Source organism: Acomys russatus, chromosome 9 (genome assembly GCF_903995435.1).
Source record: "Acomys russatus chromosome 9, mAcoRus1.1, whole genome shotgun sequence".
NCBI classification, from domain to species: Eukaryota; Metazoa; Chordata; class Mammalia; order Rodentia; family Muridae; genus Acomys; species Acomys russatus.
In genome coordinates, this window is record NC_067145.1 from 5,587,615 (window position 1) to 5,611,572 (window position 23,958).

Consider the following 23,958-nt stretch of genomic DNA (forward strand, 5'->3'; position numbering starts at 1 on the left):
TTTCCCCATCCCATATCTTTAAAGACACAGATCATTAAAGATTTTTTCAAAGAGGCTCGGGAAACAGCAGCAGCTTACACAAAGCAGTAGTCAAGGACAATGAAGGTAAGATGCTCAAAAGAGTTGGACAGGGAAGCAAGCAGAGAAGCAATCTATCAAAAAAAAAAAAATGGATCAGGATATAGAAACTGGCCATTTCTGTCTTTCACAGGGGTGCAATGGTTGATGCCCTTTGGCCAGTAGTGCAGCTTGTATCAAATCCTTTCTCCAAGGAGCTGAGGTACAAATTCCATCCAGTGAAAGAAATAAAGTTGTCCCATTGGGAAGTTAATAGTTCTCAGCCACAAGTGCAGGTGAGAGTGATAATAAAGATGGAGGGGAGAAAATATGGGACAAGGGAAGGTACAGGAAGGCAAAGCAAAGCCATGCATCACAACATGCAATCTGCCTACACTGCTGTTTATACAATGTGTGCTTACTACAGGCAGAAAAAAATCACCAATAGTATACTATGTACTAATAAATTTTTAGGAACAAAATGTTCTATATATAGAACCTTTTCGATATTAAAGTGTCTTTGCTCTTCCTCGAGTTTCTGAAATTTTTCAAACTTCTCAATATGCATTCTGGCAAGATCCTCCTTCATTTGTTTACATTTCTCTTGGAACCTGGATGTGACTTGCATCAGATTGAAGTCAGTTTGGCGAGGTATCAGGTTTTTAAGTCTCTAAATGAAGAAAGCATTTCAAAGGTTCCAGTTATTGGAGAGTAAAAGGCATCTTGGCATTGCAATCACATATATTTTTGGTGTTAAAAATAAATTTTATATACAGCACCATTGTTGATAATTAAAATAAATTAAAACTATATTATTCATGTTATTACCAAAATCTTTAATTGTATGACAACAAATATAGTATTTATATTCTTTCCTACAATAAAGTAACATATATATATATATATATATATATATATATATATATATATATATATTTGCCTGCTCTTATCTCCTTTTTTTCTTAATCACAGACCTCTTTACTTTTGACCCTCATACAACAATCTAGTTCTCTCCGCAAATATTTTCCTCAACAAAGAATTATCTTTATTTCTATAAGATGCATTTTACACTTCCCTTAAACTTCTCTTGCCGAGCCACTGCTTTTATTCTCTTATTTCCTCTACCTCCATGTTTCCTGAGCAGTTACTCTGTGCTGCTCTTTCCTGTTCTTAAATCTCTGTGCTATCAACCACTCTACAGAAACATTTTTCCCTTCCTTAGCATGTGGACATGAGGTGCTCTGGGGCTCTCCCGGTGCCATTCATGGGCAAGTGCCTGGTATAAAAATGAGAACTCAAATGATATCTACGTAAGGGATGATTGACTCTGGAAGCCCTTATACTTCCAGTGCCTTGTTTTCTTTAAGCAACATAAAAGTCCAGTGTCCTGACATGTGGAAACAATCATCCTCATTTATAGAGCTGGGAAAGCTGAGCTACAAGTTTCTCAGTGACTGCTGAGTTTACCAAACTTGTACATAAGAAGAATCCAGCACTGAGTTACCTAGCTTTATGCCCAATCTAGTATCTGCCTGCCCATGGTTTCTCAGTTTACTTTGCTACCAGATTAATTGTGCTATCCAGTTAAAGTAGCACAATTTGAAAAGAGAGGTAGCTCTCATATCTATTATGTCATGGTTACCTTGTAAATTAAAATTCAAGTTTAGCATTTTCCACTGCCTTTGGGCTTTGTGTGAGTGCACCACTGCCTGCTAATCCAGAAGCCTGAAAAAATTAGTAGCTTGCACTTCACTCACCTTAAAAACAAATACCAAAGGCACTGGAGAAAAGTGTCATCTAAAAAGTGCTAACAATTCATCAAAACACATTTTGGAATATTTACAATGCTCAAGTATTTTACTAGGCATTTTTTCATGAATTTGAGGCACCCAAACCTTAAGGTCACATGAGAAACCCATAAGGAACAGGTAGCCAGCAGCATAAGGGCCAAGGTCAACACGGGTGCCTTAGTAGTTACAAGGCATATGTGAGCTGGGTGGATGGCAGAGATGGGCAAGAGATGTTTGGGAAGGAGGAGAGATGAGATTGGGGTGTGTGCATGGAAGAGGGGCCAAGAGCTGTCTACACATAGTCAGGGACACCCTGCCAGTGGACAGGAAGGAGGCAGACTTGGTGCTGTGCTGTATGGAGAAGAAGTGTTGGGATGGCTTAGTGAGTGACTGTGGAGTTCATTTCCAGATGGAGATGCAATAGATACAAAGCAGGAGGGGTCTGTGCCAAAGAGCCCTGCTGTCTAAGAAGGCCTGATGCTCGTGAGACATTCTACCAGATGCTGCAATGGCCCCAAAAGGAATCTGACCCCGGTCGTAGCAGAAGAAATGGAGAGGAAAAGAACAGGCATAGAAAGCAACGGAATGTACACAGACTTAGCAAGTTATATTTAGGGATAATTTAGGATAAATTATATATATGCACATAAGGACAATTAATGAAAAAAGAACAATATGATAGGCAGATTTGGGCCCAGGGGTCCCGCTCAAACTAAGGCACCAGCCAAGGACAATACAGGAGGTAAACTTTAAACCCCTTCCCAGATCTAGCCAATGGTCAGAATATTCTCCACAGTTGAGTGGAGAGTGTGATACGACTTTCTCATGTACTATGGTGCCTCACATTTGACCATGTCCCCTGGAGGGGGAGACCTGGTGGCACTCAGAGGAAGGACAGCAGGTAGCCAAGAAGAGACTTGATACCCTATGAGAATATATAGGGGGAGGTGATCCCCCTCAGGAACAGTCATAGGGGAGGGGAATAATGGGAAAATGGGGGGGGGGGGGGGGAGGAATGGGAGGATACAAGGGATGGGATAAACATTGAGATGTAACAAGAATAAATTAAGTAAAAAAAATAAAATAAAATTAAAAAAAAAGAAAAAAGAAGGTATGGATTTAGAAGAGACAAAGCGTGTATGTTGGACAATATGGAGGGGAGGAGTAAGAGAGGGGACATGTTATAATTTATTTAGTCTCAAAAATCAAGGAGAAAAAGCGCTGGGAAACAGGAGCAGGCTCAGATAAAGTGTCTGTGGTGTGCATAGGAAGCAGGGAGACATCAAGAGTAGATGAACACATTTTTAGAAATTAGTATACAATAACTCCAGGATATAACCCCCAGGATATAACCCCCAGGATAAAATACCCAGGATATAACCCTCAGGACATAACACCCAGGATATGATACCCAGGACATAAGACCCAGGATATAACACCCAGGATATAACACCCAGGACATAACCCCTAGGATATTACACCCAGCATATAACACCAATGATATAACACCCAGGATAAAATACCCAGGATATAACCCTCAGGACATAACACCCAGGATATGATACCCAGGATATAACACCCAGGACATAACACCCAGGACGTAACCTCCAGGATATATAACACCCAGGATGGCTGGTAGTCCAAGCAGCCGCAGTGGGGCTTTCCCAGGACTAGGTCTTCACGGCAGTTCACTCTTCCCATGGGAATGTCTACAGCTCTTGTTCTGGACTCACCTCTCGAAAAGCCTCGCTTTTGAGTGTCTGAAGCCGCATGTTGGTCTGGGGTTGCATGGTTTGTATCTCTAATCCAGTCAGTCCCGTTTTCTTCTTTTTCTGAAGAGCGATGTACAATTGGTACAGGAGTTTTGTTGCTGCCCCGGGCTTCTCTGTGATGATGCTTTGAGCCACATTCTGGTCAAACTGCACGCCCAACAGGTGAAGTGTTGGCTCCAAGCGGGAGAAATTATTAAGTTTGGCAGTTGAACCCCTAAAGATGATAATATTTAACTTCATATTAACTCCATATTTAACTCCAAATTAAAAACAAACAACAAATATCAGAAGTTCAGTTATGATGTGGCAAGTGAATTATCCCACACTCTTAATTGCTTCCTTTCTCCAAAAGAAATCAGTAAGAGAACTGCGTAGAGATTTTCACCCCTATTGGTCATGTTTAGCGGAACTTTATTTTGCTTGAAGAAGTAAGGTAAAATGAATTCATTTTATGTTTCATGGTCTAAATTGACAAAATTTTGTAGGAAGTTAAGTACAAAAACAATCAAATATAAGCCACTAAATGGATAAAAAGATGACAGTTTTGAAAGCTACATTTTATTCTAGAGGTAACATTGCAATACAAATGTTCATTGCATTAAGTTATCATTTATTATTGCTAAAATTTTAGATTAGTTCTAAATTTTATAGTCACAAGTCTAACAATGATCCTCTCAGAAGCTCTTAATAATATTCAATTAAATAATATTAGCTATAGAAATCATTTTGTTACCTTTTCAGCATGTGATTTATGGTGATTCTTTGAAGCAGAAAAGTCTGTATTTTGAAATTTTATTATTTGTAATGATTAATTTCAACATAGTCTCACACTTTAAGAAACTACTGAACTCGTTAACTTACTCCCTCAGTATTTTACTAAATAACCATATTACTAAGGCTACACCTATTTATTAAGTTTAATTAATCTCAAATAATGTATTGTTATAGGAGGCTAGAGAGATAGCTTAAGGTCATTTGCTGCACTTCCAGAGGATATAGGTTTGATTGCCAGCACACACATGCCAGGTCAGAGGGATCTCTAACTTAAGTTTCATGGGATCCACAGGCTGTCATCTGGCCTTCATAGACACTAGGCATCCATGTGGTGCACATACATACATAAAGGAAAAACCTCATGCAAAAAATAATTAAATAAAATTATTGAAGTGTTAAGAATGAACAAGATGTAGTCATTACTTTTAGGTGTTCATAGTTAACAAGAAATATATTTAAATAAAAGGCAATAAAAATTAGATGTTGCTTCAGCAAGTTGTCCTGGATTCTTTCAAGATCTAAATTCATTCTTCAGTACAAAAGGCATACTAAGTATACGTGAATATAATCAAAGTTCATACCAAAAGTTATTCCTCAGAATGGAGAGTTGCAGTGTATTTGAGTGATTGTGAAAAAAAAAAGTATGCATGGAGTCTCATGTATATTATGTACTGTGCATATTCAGAAAGATGGGGCCTGGGAGATATCTGTCCAAGCTTAGGTTATGTCATGTGTTGGACCACAATGCTTAGAGACATCGTAATTAAGAAGGGAGAATACAACTTTTTTTCAAAGCTTAGGCCCACAGTTAAAAGAACGGATCCCCTCTTCTCACTTCCTAAATGCAGTGTTTGCCTGTTAATATTATAGTTTGTCTTCTGGTTTGGCATTAAGAATCTAGCCCAAATATCAAAGATAAAATAATGAGTCTCTTTGGAAAATTTAATGACTATTCTAAACTCCATATCAGTCAAGCATAGAGGAACATAGCTTGAGGAATCTCAGGAAATCTGTGATTGTTGAGCTATGTGCATAACCAGCCCCATAGGATTAGCAGTTTTTCTTTGTGGATACAGAAAAACAGCTGGGACATCTTTGCTCTGGAGATGGAGCATATGATGTAAACTGTGACCTCCGAGGGAATAAAACAGGAGCACTGGGAAAAGTTTCCTTGCCCTCAGCTTACACTCTTTGTTTGCTGAGGGACTTAACTCTCCTGTGCTGCTTGCCACCCGGTCACAGAACAAAGCTTCTCTCAACAGAAGAAGTGCTGTCCTCCAAAAGATGCACTATTTTTTTTCTTTTTAACTATTCTGCTTTGGTAAAACTAACACTGTTTTAAACCAAATAATTTTCTCAGAATTAGATAGAATGAGACAGAATTACTTTTAAAATTGAGTGATTTTTAAGACACATAGCTTCATGTTATTAGCAGTATATAATTTATATTTTTCATTTAATATTAGAATAAATACATTAAAAGTATCAGGAAAATTGCTTACATCATGAATGTATGCCCTTATATAGGGGGAGGAGGTCCCCCTCAATCACAGACATAGGGGAGGGGAGAAGGGGGGAAGTGGAAGGGAGGGAAGAATGGGAGGAAACAGGGGAAGGGCTAACGATCGAGATGTAATATGAATAAATTAATAAAATAAAAAATGTTTAAAACAAAAAGAAATGAATGTATGCCTTATCTTAGGGGTTCTATTGCTCAGAAAAAAACACCATGGCCGAAAGCAACTTGGAGAGGAAAGGGTTTAGTTTCTTCTTATACTCCCAAATAATTGTCCATCACTGAAGGAAGTCAGGGCAGGAACTCAAGCAGGACAGGAACTTGATGGCAGGAAGTGATGTAGTGGCCATGGATGGGTGATTTGTACTGTTTTGCTCTCTATGGCTTGCTAGGTTAGAGATGCCATACCTCAATATCCACAGAGAATTGCTTCCAAGAGGCCCGTGGATGTCAAAATCTACTGACGAAATGGCAGTAGCATGTTCACATAATTAAGTTCATGCTCTCTTATAGTTTACAGTGGAATTTCCCTGGATGTTTTCAGCTCAGCCTTAAATCCATGGATGAAGACTGTAGATGTGGAAGACTCACTATCATCTGAATTATCGCATGAGAAATGAGATGGGAATAGTTCTTTACATCTTCTATGGCTAATCAGGTATAGATTTTGATATTGATTTCTTTATTATGGAAATGATAGTGTGAATTTTCAATGGGTGAGGGAACAATGCTTGGAATACAACTTCAAGGATATTTGCAATTTATTTGAAGAGGTGCTCTGGTTTACTTTGGATGCTATGATAAAAATCTATGACCAAAAGCAACCTGGAGAGAAGAGAGTTATTTGCCTTATACGTTTTGATCGTAGGACATCACTGAGGAACTCAAGGCAGGAGCATGAAGGTAAGAAGCGAGGAGTGCAGCTCACTGGCTTGTTTTCTATGAAATGCTCAGCTTGCCTTCTTACACACGCCCAAGTGTGGAACCACCTACAGTGAGTGGCCTTGGCCTTCCGGCATCAATCGTTAATTTAAAAGGAGCTCTTCTGAAATAGCCACAGGCTGATCTGATGGAGGCAGTTTCTCAAGGCAACTCTACTTTGTGTCACAAGAAGCTCGTATTTGTTAAATCACTTTCCAATGATTTTAGACATCTGGCTTTGGCTGTTACTCTAATAAGAACTGACATAAACACACAATCACAACTGTGTGATAAGGAAAAGTATCAGCGAGGTATCATTAAGCGGGAAGAAGACAAGAGCAAAGTCTGCTGACAAAATTAAGAGGCTTAAAGAAGCGTGGACCTTTAGTTAGATTTTAAGATGGAATTAGAGGTTTTCAAGGAGAAAGTGAAATATTAATAACATGTGAAGGGACATGTCAGAGTCTGAAGAAGAATGGCTCCCATAGGCTGAATTATTTGAATGCTAGGTCTCTGGCTGGAATGGATTGGGAGGTGTGGCCTTGCTAGAGGTGTGTCACTTAGGGTGGGCTTTGAGTTTCATTCTTACTTAGTTCTGTTTCCCTCTGCATCTGCCTCTCTCCCTCTCCGTGTCTCTCTCTCTCTCTCTCTCTCTCTCTCTCTCTCTCTCTCTCTCTCTCTCTCTCTCTCTCTCTCTCCTCTCTCTCCTCTCTCTCTCTCTCCCTCTGTCTCTCTCTCCCTCTTTCTCTCCTTACTCCTCTGTGTCTTGTGCCTCTGGATCAAAATGTAAGGTCTCAATTACTGCTCTGGTGCCATGCCTGCCTGCTGTCACATTCTCTGTCATGCCATAATGATCATACACTCTAACCTTCCAGAATGGCGAGCCATGATAAATTCCTGTCCAAGTTGCCTTGGTCATGGTTCTCTCACAGCAGTGGAAGAGTAACTAAGATAATACATGATAAAATGAAAATACATGGTACATGTGTAGACCAGACAAGTCTCAGGCAGAATTCTATTAGTGGGTACAATGCATAAAACGTGTATCCTCTTAGAATTTACTTAGAGACTTAGATATTTATTAATCCAGCACACCCACCCAGACACACACACACACACCACCCAATACTGAAATTTCACTAAACCTGTAGGTGCAGCTATTAGACTCTCAAGATGCAAATAATAATAATAATAATAATAATAATAATAATAATAATAATAATAATAATAGTTTGAATATACAAATACAAGAAACTGACATCAGGAAAAACAGTGCAAAAACATGAAACTGAAATATGAGTTTCTAACGTGCATAAAATGATAAACAGAAGTATCAGAAATATGGCTACATGCAAGAAATCATAGAGTAACCTATGTGCATGAGAGTATCTGAATGTAAAAAGAGGAGAGTGTGAACATTCACTACCAATCTTGGGATTCTTACCCACAGGAAGCTAATCCAGCTTCTATTAGTGGTTATAAAGGTGATAGGAAAAGGGATTTTAGACTAGAGGTCTGACAGAGGAAGTAGCTGAGAACTGTGAAAAAGTTGTACAACATGCCATGAGGGAGAGGTATATGACACAGCATTTTTTAGTGCGTTGAAATATCCCTGTGTCCTAGAAGCCTAAGAAACAAGCTGGGAAAGAATACTACCAACGAGTTTAGTGGTGTGGAAAAATGTTTACAATCTATGCCTTCTATTATGTCATGGATTCCTTCCTGCACAACTAGCATAATTTACATTTATGAAGAAAGGAGTCATCTATGAAGAGAATGTGGGAGATATTATTTAGCCCAGAACAATCTCATCATAGGAATGTTTGCAATGGAACAGGAGACAGTTGGTGAGCTGCTTGCTGGGCAAGCATGAGAATCTGAGTTCCATTCTCAGAATTCAAGTAAAAATGCTGAATCTGGTACCGTATACTTGTAATTCTAGTGCTGGGAAAATGAAGACAGGAATAGTCTTGGTGTTCAAGGGCCAAGTACTCCAGATTACTTGGTGAGTCCCAACCCAATGAGAGACTCCATCTCAAAAAACAAAAAACAAAAAAACAAAAAAACAAAAAAAAAAAAAAAAAAAAAAAAAAAAAGAAGGAAAAGAAAAAGAAAAAAGAAAAAGAAAGAAAGAAAGAAAGAAAGAAAGAAAGAAAGAAAAAAAGGTAGACTGTTTCTGAGGAACAGAAGGAGATCTGAGTTTGTCCCCAGGCCTACGATACACACACACACACACACACACACACACACACACACACACACACACCAAAAAATCACCTTTTCAGAACTGTGAAAATCAGAACACAGACAAGGGCTTGCAACAATTCAAAGACCAGTTAATTTAAGAATGTGCCCATCAGATGTACCCATGGGTGCAATAGTGGCACAAATACTACAGGAGTAACCAACCACTATCATTGTTGTATTTAAGGCCAACTTCATGGGAAAGCATCCATACCTGACATTATTATTAAGGGCAAGAACCTGAGACTATTTAGGCCATGAGCCCCAGGGACACTTACTGCTATTATTCTGTTAAATGGACATAGGAAAAAAGACTCCTGATGACAGATTTGTATACCCATAGACCAGTGCACCACTTAACCCTCATCAGGGAAGGTTTTTTTCTTTCTTGCAAAGTTTAGTTCATATAGAGAGCTACAGAGAGTGAGACTTTGAAGCACTCAGCTCCACATTGATAGTCTTTATCACCCCCCTCCATTCGTTGTTCAGAGATTCATGCTATAGGGGTGCATGAAGAAAGCCAGGAAGTCAAGGAAATTAAGACATTGATGGAGGTTTACATATGGGCACGCAGAGACTGTGGCAAAGAGGAGACCTGCACAAGGTCAAACAAGACAAAACCCTAGCAGGGAGAAAGGGAAGTGGGCACAAAGTCCCACTTTAACAAGAAGTTGCTGATAGGCACGGAGAGAGATAATCGGTGTGTTTCAATGGAGGGACACACAGTGTATCAAACAGACCTCAGGTCAGGCCTCATGCGCAGTAGTAATCAACTAATACAAAATGGACAGTATGTTTTTTTTACTATGTGCTCTTATTGTTTTTCTTTTTAAGAGGGAGAAAGAACACAAAGTTGGGTTGCAATGTCGGATCTGGGAGAAGTTGGATGAGAAAAGAATACGATCAAAATATATTGTATAAAGGTTTTCTGAAATTAAAAAAGAACACATTGCTTTATCTCTATGAGAATAGATTTACCTCAGACACCTACAGAATGTGGCATTTAAAGATGTTTTTATTATCTTAAAGATTTGTTGACAATAAGACAGGTTAATGCCTGGCAACCCCCAGCCTACCTCAAAGATGATGATGAGCATCAAAGAACCTTCTTATGGAGATGGATTCAAATGTGGCAAACCAGCCACTGGGCAAAATGTCCTCATTTCGGCCACAGAGAGAATTATGCTTAAAAAATGGGCAAGCTTGAGTGCAGGCAGAGTCCATGACCAAACTCTGCCAAGACAGGGTAAGCGAGTCCTCGACAGCCCCTGCCTCACAAATATGTCTGTCAGATATGTTGGGACAGAAGGCTGAAGAAGATGTTCCAGTGTTATAGAGTTGTAGGTTACTGCTCAGGCACCCAACTACCTCTGTCATTCTGTTTTTCATTTTATAAGCTGCTAACCTGCACTTCCAGTTTACTCAGGTAATTACTTTTTATTCCTTCTCAAGTCTCTGATGGAGTTTCAGACCAGATAGTTTAGTTTTACAATTAAGCCTAGTTGTTTAGAGGTTAAGATGTTTTTAAGCCTAGGTAGATGTTTGAAGTTGATAAGTATTGATTTCCATTCAGAATTTTAGACTCACCAAGATAGGAAAGATGTTTTCTTCAAGGTTGCCAAATACAAATACCCAAAACACTATGAATGGGACATTTATATAATTCTTGATTGTTTCATGGTTCTTCTTGCTGTATGTAGTTTATTGTACATATGTGTAATATGAATGCATATGTAAAAAGAAGGGAAAACAAGCAAACAAACAAACAAGGCTGCGGGGGTAGCATAGGTTCCAGGAAGTCACTCGTCCATTTCAGTCACTTATCTGTTTTAACCAGCAGAATGGGCAGTTATTGCATTCATAGCAATAACATCATGGGGTAAACATCCTGTAAGGTCTTTATCAATGCCGAGGACCATGTTCATCATGCTGCCTTTCATGTTCCAACGAGGTGCTGAAGTACAACAGGGTGCTGGGACCCCAGGGTGGGAAGTGGGATGTAGTCAGAGGTAGGCTGGGGCCTCAGGGTGGGAAGTGGGGTGCAGTCAGAGGTGGGCTGGACCCCAGGGTGGGATGTGGGGTGCAGTCAGAGGCGAGTTCGCCCCCAGGGTGGGAAGTGGGGTGCAGTCAGAGGTGGGCTGGACCCCAAGGTGGGAAGTGGGGTGGAGTCAGAGGCAGGCTGGGGCCTCAGGGTGGAAAGTGGGGTGCAGTCAGAGGCGGACTGGACCCCAGAGTGGGAAGTGGGGTGCAGTCAGAGGTGGGTTGGCCCCCAGGTTGGGAAGTGGGGTGCAGTCAGAGGTGGGCTGGACCCCAGGGTGGGAAGTGGGATGTAGTCAGAGGCAGGTTGGGGCCTCAGGGTGGGAAGTGGGGTGCAGTCAGAGGCGGACTGGACCCCAGAGTGGGAAGTGGGGTGCAGTCAGAGGCAGGTTGGCCCCCAGAGTGGAAAGTGGGGTGCAGTCAGAGGCGGGTTGGCCCCCAGGGTGGGAAGTGGGGTGCAGTCAGAGGTGGGCTGGACCCCAGGGTGGGAAGTGGGGTGGAGTCAGAGGTGGGCTGGACCCCAGGGTGGGAAGTGGGGTGCAGTCACAGCTGGGTTTGACTGTATGATCCGATCTTTGCATTCTGCCTATGCTGGCCCTCTAGTCATCTTAATCTTTCTCAGAGTTCTGTTATAATTACAAATTTATAACGTTGACAGTTGGCATTGATCAGTGTGAATAAAGTACTTGCAGGAGTAAGTACATTTTGTAAAAAAAGAATAGATTAAAGGTAATCAGTGGCATGTGTTTAAGATTGTAGCTGCCTCTCATGGTGCTATGCCAAATGAGAATGTAATATATATATATATATTTTTTTTTCTGATAGTTTCATGATTCATCTCGCTGTAAGTAGTTTATTGTATATAAGTGTAATAATTTAAATTCACATGTAAAAAATTTAATAAAAATTTTAAAAAATGGTAAAAAACCTAAATAGCCAAAACTTTATGAATGTAACATTTATATAATTCCTGATTGTTTCATGGTTCTTCTTGCTGTATGAGGTTTATTTTGTATGTGTGTAATAATATAAATGTATATGTAAGCAAAATCAAAAGTAGGAAGATCTGAGAATGAGATATGTGTTGGGGTGTCTGAAGCTCTCATAGTTCCTGGGCAACTTATATGGGTGGGAAAGTATGAATTCCCAGAAAAGATATGAGGATTCAGAACAAGTCATTTCTCTCGCTGGGTTTTGGTATTACTAGCACAGGAAGCAGTAACTAAGGCAGAACTAGAAATCTCCAAAGCGAAATGTGCTTCAATGCTCTCACAGAGCCACTCAGCAAATGGCTGTTCTAAATGTGCATCCGCTTGTCACTAAGTTATCAAGTAGAGGACACAGACGCACATCCTGGGAGGGATAGAGACTTCACAGAATTCATCTGAAAAAGTCACTAAAGAAACAAAGGGCAGCTGAAACTGCATCCACAGAAAATAGCCAAAAATCAAGTTAGCATGTGTAGAACTTTGAATGAGATGTCTCCTATAAGTCCCGGGCATTTGAATACCTGGTGCCCAGCTGGTAGCCCTTTACAGGGGATTGATTAGGAGGTGTGGCCTCTGGGATCCAGGTTTGAGGTTTCAAACAACTGAAACAGTTTTGAGTTAGGTCTCCCTGCTCGTTGCTTTTGGATCAAGACGGAGCTCTCAGCTGCTACTCTAGCACCATGTTTGCCTGCCTGCCTGCCCGCTTGCCTGCTTGCCTACCTCCTGACTGCTGCCTGCTGCCTGCCTGCTGTCTACTGCCTGCTGCCTGCCTGCTGCCTGCTGCCTACCTGCTGCCTGCCTGCTGTCTGCTGCCTGCTGCCTGCCTGCTGTCTGCTGCCTGCTGCCTGCCTGCTGTCTGCTGCCTACCTGCTGCCTGCCTGCTGTCTGCTGCCTGCTGCCTGCCTGCTGCCTGCTGCCTGCCTGCCTGCTGTCTGCCTGCCTGCCTGCTGCCTGCCTGCTGTCACGCTGTCACACTCCTCCACTGTGATAGTGATAGACTGTCATTCTTCCAGAGCTATACACCTGAATAAATTATCCTTTTAAAAAGGTGCCATGGTCATAGTTCCTTTTTATTTTCTGTATCCAGTGCTTAATATTATCACACATTCAGATAAACACGAAAGTCTGGCCATGTATAAGAAAAAGACCCAGTAGAAATTCCATGATGAAGCCTGCGGAAAGGCTTTAAATAGATATTGAAATATTTTCAACAGCTCAAAGAAACAATTTTTTTAATTAGAAGAAAGAATGAGGAGAAAGCCTTAACATTGAAGAAATAAAAATGATAAAAATGAGAACCAATTTGAATTTCAGAGTTTAGGGTTACTACTGGAAGTTAGACCAGCTAGTCTGGTTACAGAGACCAAGCCTAAGAGTTATTCTGGAATGAAACATTTACCACAAGAGTTCAACTACAGGGTTAAGTGGGCAGAAGAAAGGATTAAAAAAAACCTGAAAGGCATATTAGCTTAAATTATTCAGGCATAAGGGCAATAAGAAAAATTTAAAATGAACACTACTTCAAAATGCCAAAACCACAAGTAATTTAAAAAATTAAGTTGAAATTAAAAAAAAAAAAAAGAAGAAGGAAAAATTAGAAGACCATCAAGGGCATCATAACGAAGTTAAAATTTAAATTGCACAATAGGAAAATCTTTGCAAATTATTTATCTGACAAGAAATTTAACTAAGAATGTGAAAATAACATAGATCAACAATGAAAACACAAGCTGCTTGAAAAACAGGTAAATATCAAAATAGACATTACATCGATGATGATGAATAAGTGAATAATTAGCAGATGTAAAGATATTAGACATCATTAGAAACTAAAGGCACTACAAGTTTAGCCAATGAGGGTGACAATCATGGGAGAAGAGTTAGGCGGAACTGGGAGGAGTATGGGGAGGAGAAAGTGTAATCCTAATATATTGTTTAAAAAATATATTTTCAATAAAGTAATATAAAAAGGGCAATCACAAATGTTGATAAGAATATAGTGAAACTGGAAACCTCGTATACTACTACTGTAGATTTAAGTGGTGTGGTTGCTTTAGGAAACAGTGTATTTGTCCTTTCATATATATTAATTCATGATCTATACACACACATACATGTATAAATAAATCTATCAGCAATATCACTCCTAGGCATGTAGTCAAAAGGAATAAATACTCAAGAGGAATAATAGCATAACCACCACACCATCCATAATAAATAGTAATCCCAGTGGAAAAGCTCAAATATCCATTTAATGATAAGCAAAATTGAACATTTCCTGCTAGTAAATAGTAAAGAAGAAGAGGCACATATGAAATTTCATGCTTAGTTGGAAAGGCAAAAAAATGTGCCCCTTTTCTGACTCCATTGTTAATTACTGTGTACAACAAGTAAATCCAGAGACAGTGGGCTTTCAGGAACTCGGGCCTCAGTTGCATCAATAAGTAACTATACTAAATAACCAATCACACTGAGCCATACACTTGCAAATAATGAATTGCAGCCTAAAATTATACTTCAATATTATTGCTGAGACAAAATTGTGTGTTTTTATTAATAGTTAAGTCCTGTTGTATGTTTTTAAAACACAAATAACAGTACTCCTTGTTCTCCAAGGGAACTATATTGTATTCTGCCTCTTCTTTTTATTGGAGGAAGAATCAGCTTGGAGAGATGGCCCAGCAGTTGCGAGTGCTGGCTACCCTTGCAGAGGACCTGGGTTGGGTTCCCAGTGCCCACATGGTGGCTCACAGCCATCTACGACTACTGTCCCAGGGGATTTGACGCCCTCTTCTGGCCTCTGTGAGTACTGCATGCATATAGTTCACAGACGTACAGGCAGATACTCAAATACGTAAGACAAAAACCAAAAATCACAAAAAATGAAGAAAACCGAGTTAAGAAAACGGAAAGGGGAAATCTGAACTAAGACTGCAGATGTGTGGGAAGAACTAAAAATGTGACTTGACTCAGATGTACTCTTCTTACAAACACATTCATTGCTCTCTCTTGGGTTTTGGGGACAACAAAACTCTAAATGCCAAAAGGATTGCCTCCCCCCTTTTAAAGTATGGAATAGCTTTACTAACCTGCTCTCTGAAAATTCTGAAAAATCACTCTGAAGTTCAAACTTGTACAGAACTTCTCCAATTAGGTAGCCATTAGAAAAGGCTTTTGCAAATGACTTGGGACCTGAATTTGAAAAGAGTGAAATAAAATAGTAAATATGATGTTATCATTGATATAAAAACAAGCATAACCAAACATGAACACACAATGTCTTGAATATATTTATAGAAACATCTCTTAATAACCAAAGTACAATACTTAACAATAGACATTAAGAGCCCTCAAAATAAATCAGCAGTTGATGATAAACAAAATTTTGAAAGAAGTAGAAAATTGTTTTCAATTAGCATTAAACAAAACAAAATACAAATAATAAATAATCTTAATTTAAAAACAACCATCAAGGCAGTCATGAAACTATGTGCAACCTATTTTTTTTAAACATACAAATTAAACTTTAACCTCTAGCATAGTGGAAATTTTATTAAAATCATCTGTACTTTAAAAATAATCCTTACGGAACACAATTGGGACCTGATATCATGGTTCAGAGGGTTCACCACTGTCCAGCTCATTTTCAATGGAAGGATGGTGATATTTCAGAGCAGAGTTCTCAAAAGAAATTAAAATGACTAAGAAATAATCTTTAAATGTGTTCAACATTCTTAACAATGCAAGTTCATCTGTCTGAAGTCAGAACAGCAGCCGCAGCAGCAACGGCAACAACAGCAACAAAACATGACACCAAATGCTGGTGAGGACACAAGGGAAGGCAAGCCCTCAGTCACTGCTGCTGAAGTTGTCAGTTCCTGCAGTCGCTATATAAAATGCAGTGGAGAATCCTTTAAAATCTAACGCTATGTCTACCATATGACCGAGCTATACCACTCCCTGGCATGGTCCTCGAGGGCTCACATCTTATTCCACAGATACTGGCTCATCAGCCATGTTCATCTTAACTCTATTCACAGTAGGCTAGAAAGTGGAAACCACCGAAATGCCCCTCAACTGATGAGTGGACGATGGAAAAGTAGTACATAGATACAGTATTCTATTCAGATCTAGAGAAAACTGACATTGTGGGATTTGCAGGTGAATGGATGAGACTGCAAATTTTGACACCGAGGTAAGCCAGACACAGAAAGACAAACATCACATGATCTCTCTTATTATTGCTTTAATAATGGCCTTAAGTGTGGGTGCAAAGAGGGTGATAGTGTGGGAATGAGATGAGCTGGTCTCAAAATCCTCACTCAGGAGGCGCCATTACACCAAAAATGTTTTTATGTCTGATCCAAGCACACATTTTTATATCAGTTTCTTGACAGTTTTCCTCCAGGTACTTAATATTCCATTTTTAGGATGATTCAACATGATAATCTTCATATTTCCTTAAACATGACAAGTCTAGCACTTACTAGGACCTTAAGCAAACTTGTTCTCAAAAGACCAGCTTGCTCGCTGTTACTCATCACAGAATATGCTCATTCAAAGTTGACAGATTTGGGCTCCTAGCCAGTCAGAACTGTCCTTAAGAAATCATCTTTAAAGACTGGACACCTCTGGAAGGACAGTTCATAATCTGTAGTACATGCTGCCTCCATGAAATAAGCTTGTACTTCATGACCAGGGTACCCAATGTCCTCACTTTTATATGGCTCCACTTGATCATCAAAGAACCTTGTGATAATTGGCATAATCTTTTATTAAATGTCATGGGGGCCCCCCGATATGGTTATTTGGTAATCTCAAAGGCTCCTTCCCCCATAGGACAGAACTGTGCCATCATCTCCTCCTATACTGTTTCTTTCTATGTACGCCTTCAAAGATCTGATGCACAGCCACTGTCTGCTGGCCACTACCACTAGCCTCGATGGGTCATCCGAGGTGTGAATGCATATTTCTTTTCAGTGTGCTCACTACTCTTCTCTGTAAAATCCCCATTCTCTTAGTTCTCTAATCAGCCACGTGACCTAGAGGTACTGTCAGACTATAGATCTGTCTTTCTTCCAGGTCCTAGGCCTTTATGGTTTGGATTCAACTTTTAAGCACACTGCTCCCTGTTTAGAAGCAGTTGCTCTGTCTTCTTCCTTGATGCCCCCTCTGTAGCTTGCACTGTGTTTGTTGATGTCAATCCAATGCCAGGAGTTCAGCCTGTAAGTAACTAGAATACAGATTAGTACTATTCTGTCACCCTTGATAAGGCAGATGAGTGGTCAGTAGCAAAGTATTTCCTACAGAATGATTTACTTAAAAATACACTCTTAACCCACTTCCTTTGTAATGGCATAAAATATTTATCATGCAACTCTGATATCGTTAAATTCAAAGAAAGAATAATAAGTTGTTTATTTCACTGTCAGAATATTGTATGATAAAAATTATATAAAGCACTGCTCAGCAGATTTTTATGCATAAAAGACTTCAAATTGATTATTGCTAAATTGACAGGAAGGGTTATAGTGAATGAGCAATAAAGAAGGCTGCACAAAATGGAACAAACAGGAAAAAATACATGAAAGAAACAAGGCAAAGAAAGGAAAAATGCAGAAAGGCATAGACATTAGAGATAGGTAGATTAAAACTGAACATATTAACAAGACATAACAAGAGAAAGGAAAGGACATAAGGAGAGGGCAGTTCAGGAAGAGACATAGAAATAAAACCGGAAAGTCACTTCTCCCTTTTGTTTTATTGTGTTTCTCTCCCCACTCAGTATCACTAGGTAGTGTGACTAACTCCATAGAAACCGCCTCCATAAATTAATCCGTACTCCCAGCCAGCGTTTCCCATGTGACGAAGTGGCACGTTCACTCCAGGACAATGGACAGAATGTAACACAAGAAGTGTGGCAGAGGCACTTTTCATCTTTAACACAGATTATTTTGTTTCCATCTGGGATTGAGGTGGTTTAGCAGGATCTCAGCCCCATGTCTAACCACACAAGCCACAGGCCTGGTTCTCATACCTGAAACTGACATTTGATACAGTCTTTAATCTGGTCCTCTGCAATATGCCTGCTAGGCTCCAGCGGCAGGTGAAATGGCCGTGTGCACTTCACTGTCAACTTGGCCCCGAGCTAGCAGGAGAAGACACTTAAAGCCACGTACAGTCCAGAGCGGTAGGGAAGGAACTGGGACAGGGGCTTCGTTTTATTTCCGGTCTGTGTACACACCACTTAATCTTACTAATTAAACAGTCATAGATTTTATGTGTAAAAGAGAGAGCATTACTTGAAAATTAAATGAGACGTTGCACATGACAGACGCACAGTGTGCGCAGGGACGATGTTCTTGCCATTGTTACGCTCCTCACATGTAAGAAGATGGGTCATGGGGCTGGAGAGATGGCTCAGCGGTTAAGAGCACTGGTTGCTCTTCCAAAGGACCAGGGTTCAATTCCCAGCACCCACATGCCAGCTCACAACTGTCTGTAACTCCAAGATCTGACACCCTCACACCAACGCACATAAATTAAAATTAAATTTAAAAAATATTTTTAAAAAAGAAGATGGGTTGTGCTAGTCACTGAGTTATAGACATTCAGGGATGGTGCCACATGTACACACTTCTTCCAAGAAGATTCCAGTGCCCAGAAAGCAACTGTGTGACCCGCCCCGAAAGCCACCTGTGAGCTCACCCCTAGGGCCAGGTAGATTCTAGCAGCTTCACTATTCTCGTCAAGCATCTAGAATCAGCTGATTTGATACTGAACGGTTTGCATTCCATGAGATAAACACCAAAGAGGCCCAGAACACTTCCTGTCAGACAAGTCAACAAAATAAAGTGTAGATAAGACTGGAACCCATGCCACTTTCCGCTCAGTGGCCTTTGGATCCTTTTGACAGGATTAAAGACCCTGTCTACATCTCAAGTGCATGTTCAAAAATCAAGTAAATTTGCTTTCCTTTGAAATAAATAAAGGCCACTTCTGGCGGCTAGGAAATAGCCTGTTTCTATGGGGCCTTGGCATTACTTAGAGCTGGCCGGCACTCACGGAAAGACCTTGGCCGTTTTCCGTTGAGCATAACCAATTTCACAGCATACTAACTGCGGATAAGACTGGTTTGTGGTCCCAGTGGATCAAACAACAGACCTGTTGTTATTATGTCTGAACTAAGACAAAACCAAGCAATTGTCTAAAACACTAATGTGAGCAAACCTCCCCTAATGTGGCCAGTATTCGTGAAGGTTCTTCCTTACTGATAATGCTCTTCCCTGCTTGCCTCTCCCCCTTGCTAGGTGTGATATTAAGAAATACAACCAGCGAATTTCCATTTTTTTTTTTGAAAGAATTGGGCTCTGGGTGAAGCACTGTTTCCAAGAACCCTCCTCAACAATGCCCAGTAGGAGCCTGAGTCCTTCCTAACACTCTCGCACAGAAAGGCCTTCCACTTTCTCACCTTGTAACCACTCAATAAACCAGCTTCATCCAACTGTGTCCTCTGCTCCTGCTTGGTATACCTTGGCCATGTTTCCTTCATATGACTAGGATAGATGACCTTTACAAGTTTCTCCACTAAAGGAAGTTTTTTTTTATTATCACAATTCTCACTGTTTATTATCTGAAATGAAACCTTTTAAAATCTTTATGTCATAGAATTTTAATTATGAAAATACTTGGTTTCATTATTTTCATGGATCTCTGTCGTTAAATTTTTAAATCTGGTTCAGAGGATGCTCGCTGATTTTACATTTGCTATATTAATTGTTGGTGAAAATATTCTGTGTTTTCATAAAGAAAAATGCTGCTTAGTAGCTAGAAAACACAGCTTTATTGTTTTCCTACCAGAAACAATATGGTTTCTAATGACCCTGAAGCTGAAATATCAGAAAATGTGTGGTTTAATGACACTTAGTATAAGAGGAAGGGACCCTGAGACAGCCACTTTAATGTACTTGCTGTGCAACTGTAAAGCATGCCCTAAGATGATATGACTTGACATGATATGTATTAATGCACCAAAGAATATTAAGTAATTTATTGTCTTTGTTGAATTTATGTCACTATGACAGAACAACACAAGACAGGCACTTTTTAAAAGTCTTCTCTTTTAAAGTTTAAAAAAAGTTTTTTTTTCCAAGACCATATTTCTTTTAATTTTTAAAAGAAACAGTTAATAGGAATAATACTTGAGTTTTTAAGTTTTTTATTGATTTTTTAAATTTTTACATATGCATTTATATTATTATACATATATACAATAAACTATAAAGCAATCAGGAATTATATAAATGTTACATTCTTAGTGATTTGGCTATTTGTATGTGGCAGCCTTGAAGTACATCTTTCCTATCTTGGTGCGTCTAAAATTATGAATGTAAATCAATATATTGTATCTCATCATTATTAACTTAAAACATCTACCTAGACCTAATAAGTTCTGTACCAAGGTGCCCAGACCTGGCAAAGGCCTTCCATTTGTATCGCGACCTGGTACAAGTTGCCAATGCAGAGGAATGCTTAAGATGGACACAAGGTAGTGACTAAAGTTATCCTTCCATCAGGATCCCAGCCCAAAAACAGTTAACCTTGAAATAATGGATTGACTCCATGAAGGCAGATCCTACAAGAACTAAACAATTCTTTAAAAATATTACTGTGAGGACCATAATGAAAGCAATTACATTTCATCTTAGGTTTTAGAGGGGACTATCAAAACATAACAAGGCCCGAGATTCTTTTTCAGATCTAAATCACATTATTTTATAATTATGAAAAACTAATTATAATAAACTAAGAATACATCAAAAAGATGTATTCAGTAGGACTATTTACATAGCTCCATTTTAAAGAGTAAAACTTGAGATTAAAACCAAATAAAGCTACAAAAGTTTCTAAACAAAGTATAACCAGCTGGGCATGGTGGTTCAGGCCAGTGCTCTCTGCCATGCAGGGGCCAAGTCCGATGGACTGTCATGCATTTCAGGCTACTCAAGGCAGGGATGGAAGACTGTGTCTCAAAAAGCCAACCAAATGAACAATAAAGGATACTCATAAAACTTAAAGCAATTCTCAAGAACTACTAATATTTAACATAGAAAGACTATATTTGGCATTTGTGAAAACCCAGCTGTTAAAAAAATAAACAAAGATTTGAGAATATTTCTAAAAATCACAACATTGAATTATTTAATTTAAAAGGATAGATAAGCAATATTCTTGTGCATACTGATTAACAGTGTAGCAATGTACTCTTTACCACAGAAGAATTTACAGTGATTGAAATGTCAGGAGCTATTAGGTGCAGGTGAAAACTAGAGAATGCGTTTAAATACTGTGTCTTTCCTAAATAGTGTGGAGTGGCAATCAAATATAGTCATATTTTCATCAATATACTAATAAAGTGTGTTCATCACAAAAGAAATAAAAATCAAACATTATATTGATTTGAGGGTTATTCTGATAATAGATCATTTCTAAGTGGCGAAAAGAAATTTGATTTACAATTTACTTCATCTGAGTGTTCCAGGCAAACCAAGTTATGTACCATGTTAATTCTCCAATAATGCCTGGTATGATGGCCATCCCTGTGAGAAATCACTGCCCCATATTATAAAACCTGTGAAAATTGTTATTACAGAAGTCTTAAAAACTTGTATAAATAAAAAACTTGAATTCTTTCACTCACAAAGCTGAGGTTTTGAATGTTCAAGCTGCCTTCCTAAGGTATAAATCTATCAAAAGTCGCTATTTACTTTTGTCTCTGTCATACACTGTTGTGGAATATATAATGTGACAGGAAGCATGCTGGGCACTATTCTAAAGTGAAAAGCAGAAAAATGTTAATGTTTGCTGAGTATCTAGCACATGTTGGCCAGTATTGTACTTGGTTATCACCAACAATTACCTGTCATCTTCCCAAATACATACTAACAGTGACTTCACTGGGAAGAAACATAGGGTCTAGAGATTATTGTTTCTATTTCTGCTATCAAGGCAGAGAGGTATTTATTTTCTGAATGCAGCTTTTCCTTTATTGTGACTTGGATAGTATTAATAATAATGTTTATGACCACAGAAGGAAATAAAATACACATACTTAATTTACTTAGATTTGTCAATTTATCCATGGTCAGAATCCAAGAGACATGCACCGTTAGCTATGTCTCTCCTTGTGATTAATCTGAGCTATGCAAAGAATTTGAAGCCATATGTCTTAGCTTGGGTAACTACTGCTATAATAAACACCGTGACCAAAGAAACTGGGAAGGAAATGGTTTATCTGACATATTCTTCCACATTCATAGTCTATCACTGAAGAGAATCAGGACAGGAACTCAAATGAGTGAGATCCTGGAGACAGCAGCTGATGCAGAGGCAACGGAGGGAGTGTTGCACACTGACTTGCTACCCATAGTTTGATCAACCTGCTTTCCTGTAGAACCCAGGGCCACCAGCCCAGGAACAGCGGCACCCACAGTGAACTGGCCCCTCCCCATCAATCACTAATTAAGAAAATGCCCTACCGGCTTGCCTACAGCCAGATCTTATAGAGACATTATCTCAACTGACGTTCCCTCTTCTCCAATGACTCTAGCTTGTGCAAAGCTGGCATAAAACTAGCCAACACAGCATTCATGGAGAATGTTCTGCTATAGCATGGTGATGCTCATTTGCCCTTAAGGAAAATTCACAAATATCTTATAAAAGAGAGGCAATGTTTAGTCTATAAGGTCACTGAGTGTGATATTGGGGAGCTGGCCCAGTGGGTAAAGTGCTTGCTGTGCAAACATGAGCACCTAAATTTAGAGCCCCAGCACCCATGAAAAAAGTTTGGCGTATTGGTATGAGTCTGTTACCTCAGCACTTGATGCTTAGATAGCTTGCATCCTGGAACAAGTTAGCCTCTCAGTCTATCCGAGACAAACCCGGGTTCAGTGAGAAAATATATCTCACATTTGGGATGAGGAACATAGATGAGGATGCCTGATCTCCATCTCTTCCACCAGGCGTAAACGCACACGTACATACAAACAAATATGCCACACCTTAAGAAATAAGTAAACAAGTTCATACCCCACAGAGGACTTTTAGCATGTTTTTCAATAATATTATTATATGCCAGTCAATTTTTAATTATATAAGTAATTCTTGCAGTGGATGGTAATTAACTTGGAGACCTACAACTAAACAATATGCAAAGTGAGAGACGATGGAGTTCTCATCCTAAGTGAGATATCTTTCTGAAATTACCTGCCCTTAAGGCTCAGGGTGCAATGCTGGGGAATAGGTGGAAGGACCGTAAGAACCAAAGGTGGTGGAAGACTTCAAGAAACAAACATTTACCAGACAAAAAAGGATGGCGGCACATACGAACTTACAGAAACTGACAGCATGCAGAAGACCTGCACAAGGTCAAGCCAGTCAAAAGCCTAGCATGAAAAAAGAAGTGGGCATAAATTCCACCCTTACCATTGGCTAGATCTGGGTAGGGATTTGAAGATTACGGCCTGTATTGTCCTTGGCTGGTGCCATAGTTTGAGCAGGACCCCTGGGCCCAGATCTGCCCGTCATAATGTTCTTCTTGTAGGTTTCTAGGACCCTCTGGATCCTTCTATTTTGCTATTCTCCCATGCTTCTCTCATCTAGAGTCCCAATAGGATGTCCTCCCCTCTGTCCCAGTTTCCTGGTAAGTGAAGGCTTTTGTGGGACATGCCCCTTGGGCTAGTATGCAGATATAAGTGAGTATATACCATTTGAGTTGGACATTCTCCACAGTTGAGTGGAGAGTGGGGTATGACTTTCACATGAACTCTGGTGCCTCATATTTGATCATGTCCCCTGGA

The 23,958-nt window shown here is 39.5% G+C and overlaps 1 protein-coding gene across 2 annotated transcripts in view; it reads right to left on the reverse strand.

Moving 5' to 3' along the window:
* Spef2 (sperm flagellar 2) overlaps positions 1-23,958 on the reverse strand; it is a 164,795-nt gene that overhangs the window by 136,168 nt on the left and 4,669 nt on the right. The window contains exons 2-4 of one of the 2 annotated variants that reach the window (XM_051150954.1): positions 15,190-15,292; positions 3,581-3,833; positions 557-727 (exon numbers count right to left, since the gene is read on the reverse strand). In XM_051150954.1, the coding sequence (XP_051006911.1) occupies positions 557-727; positions 3,581-3,833; positions 15,190-15,292 (527 nt within the window). The remainder of the gene's footprint in view (positions 1-556; positions 728-3,580; positions 3,834-15,189; positions 15,293-23,958) is intronic. The other variant, XM_051150953.1, reaches the window with a different exon arrangement.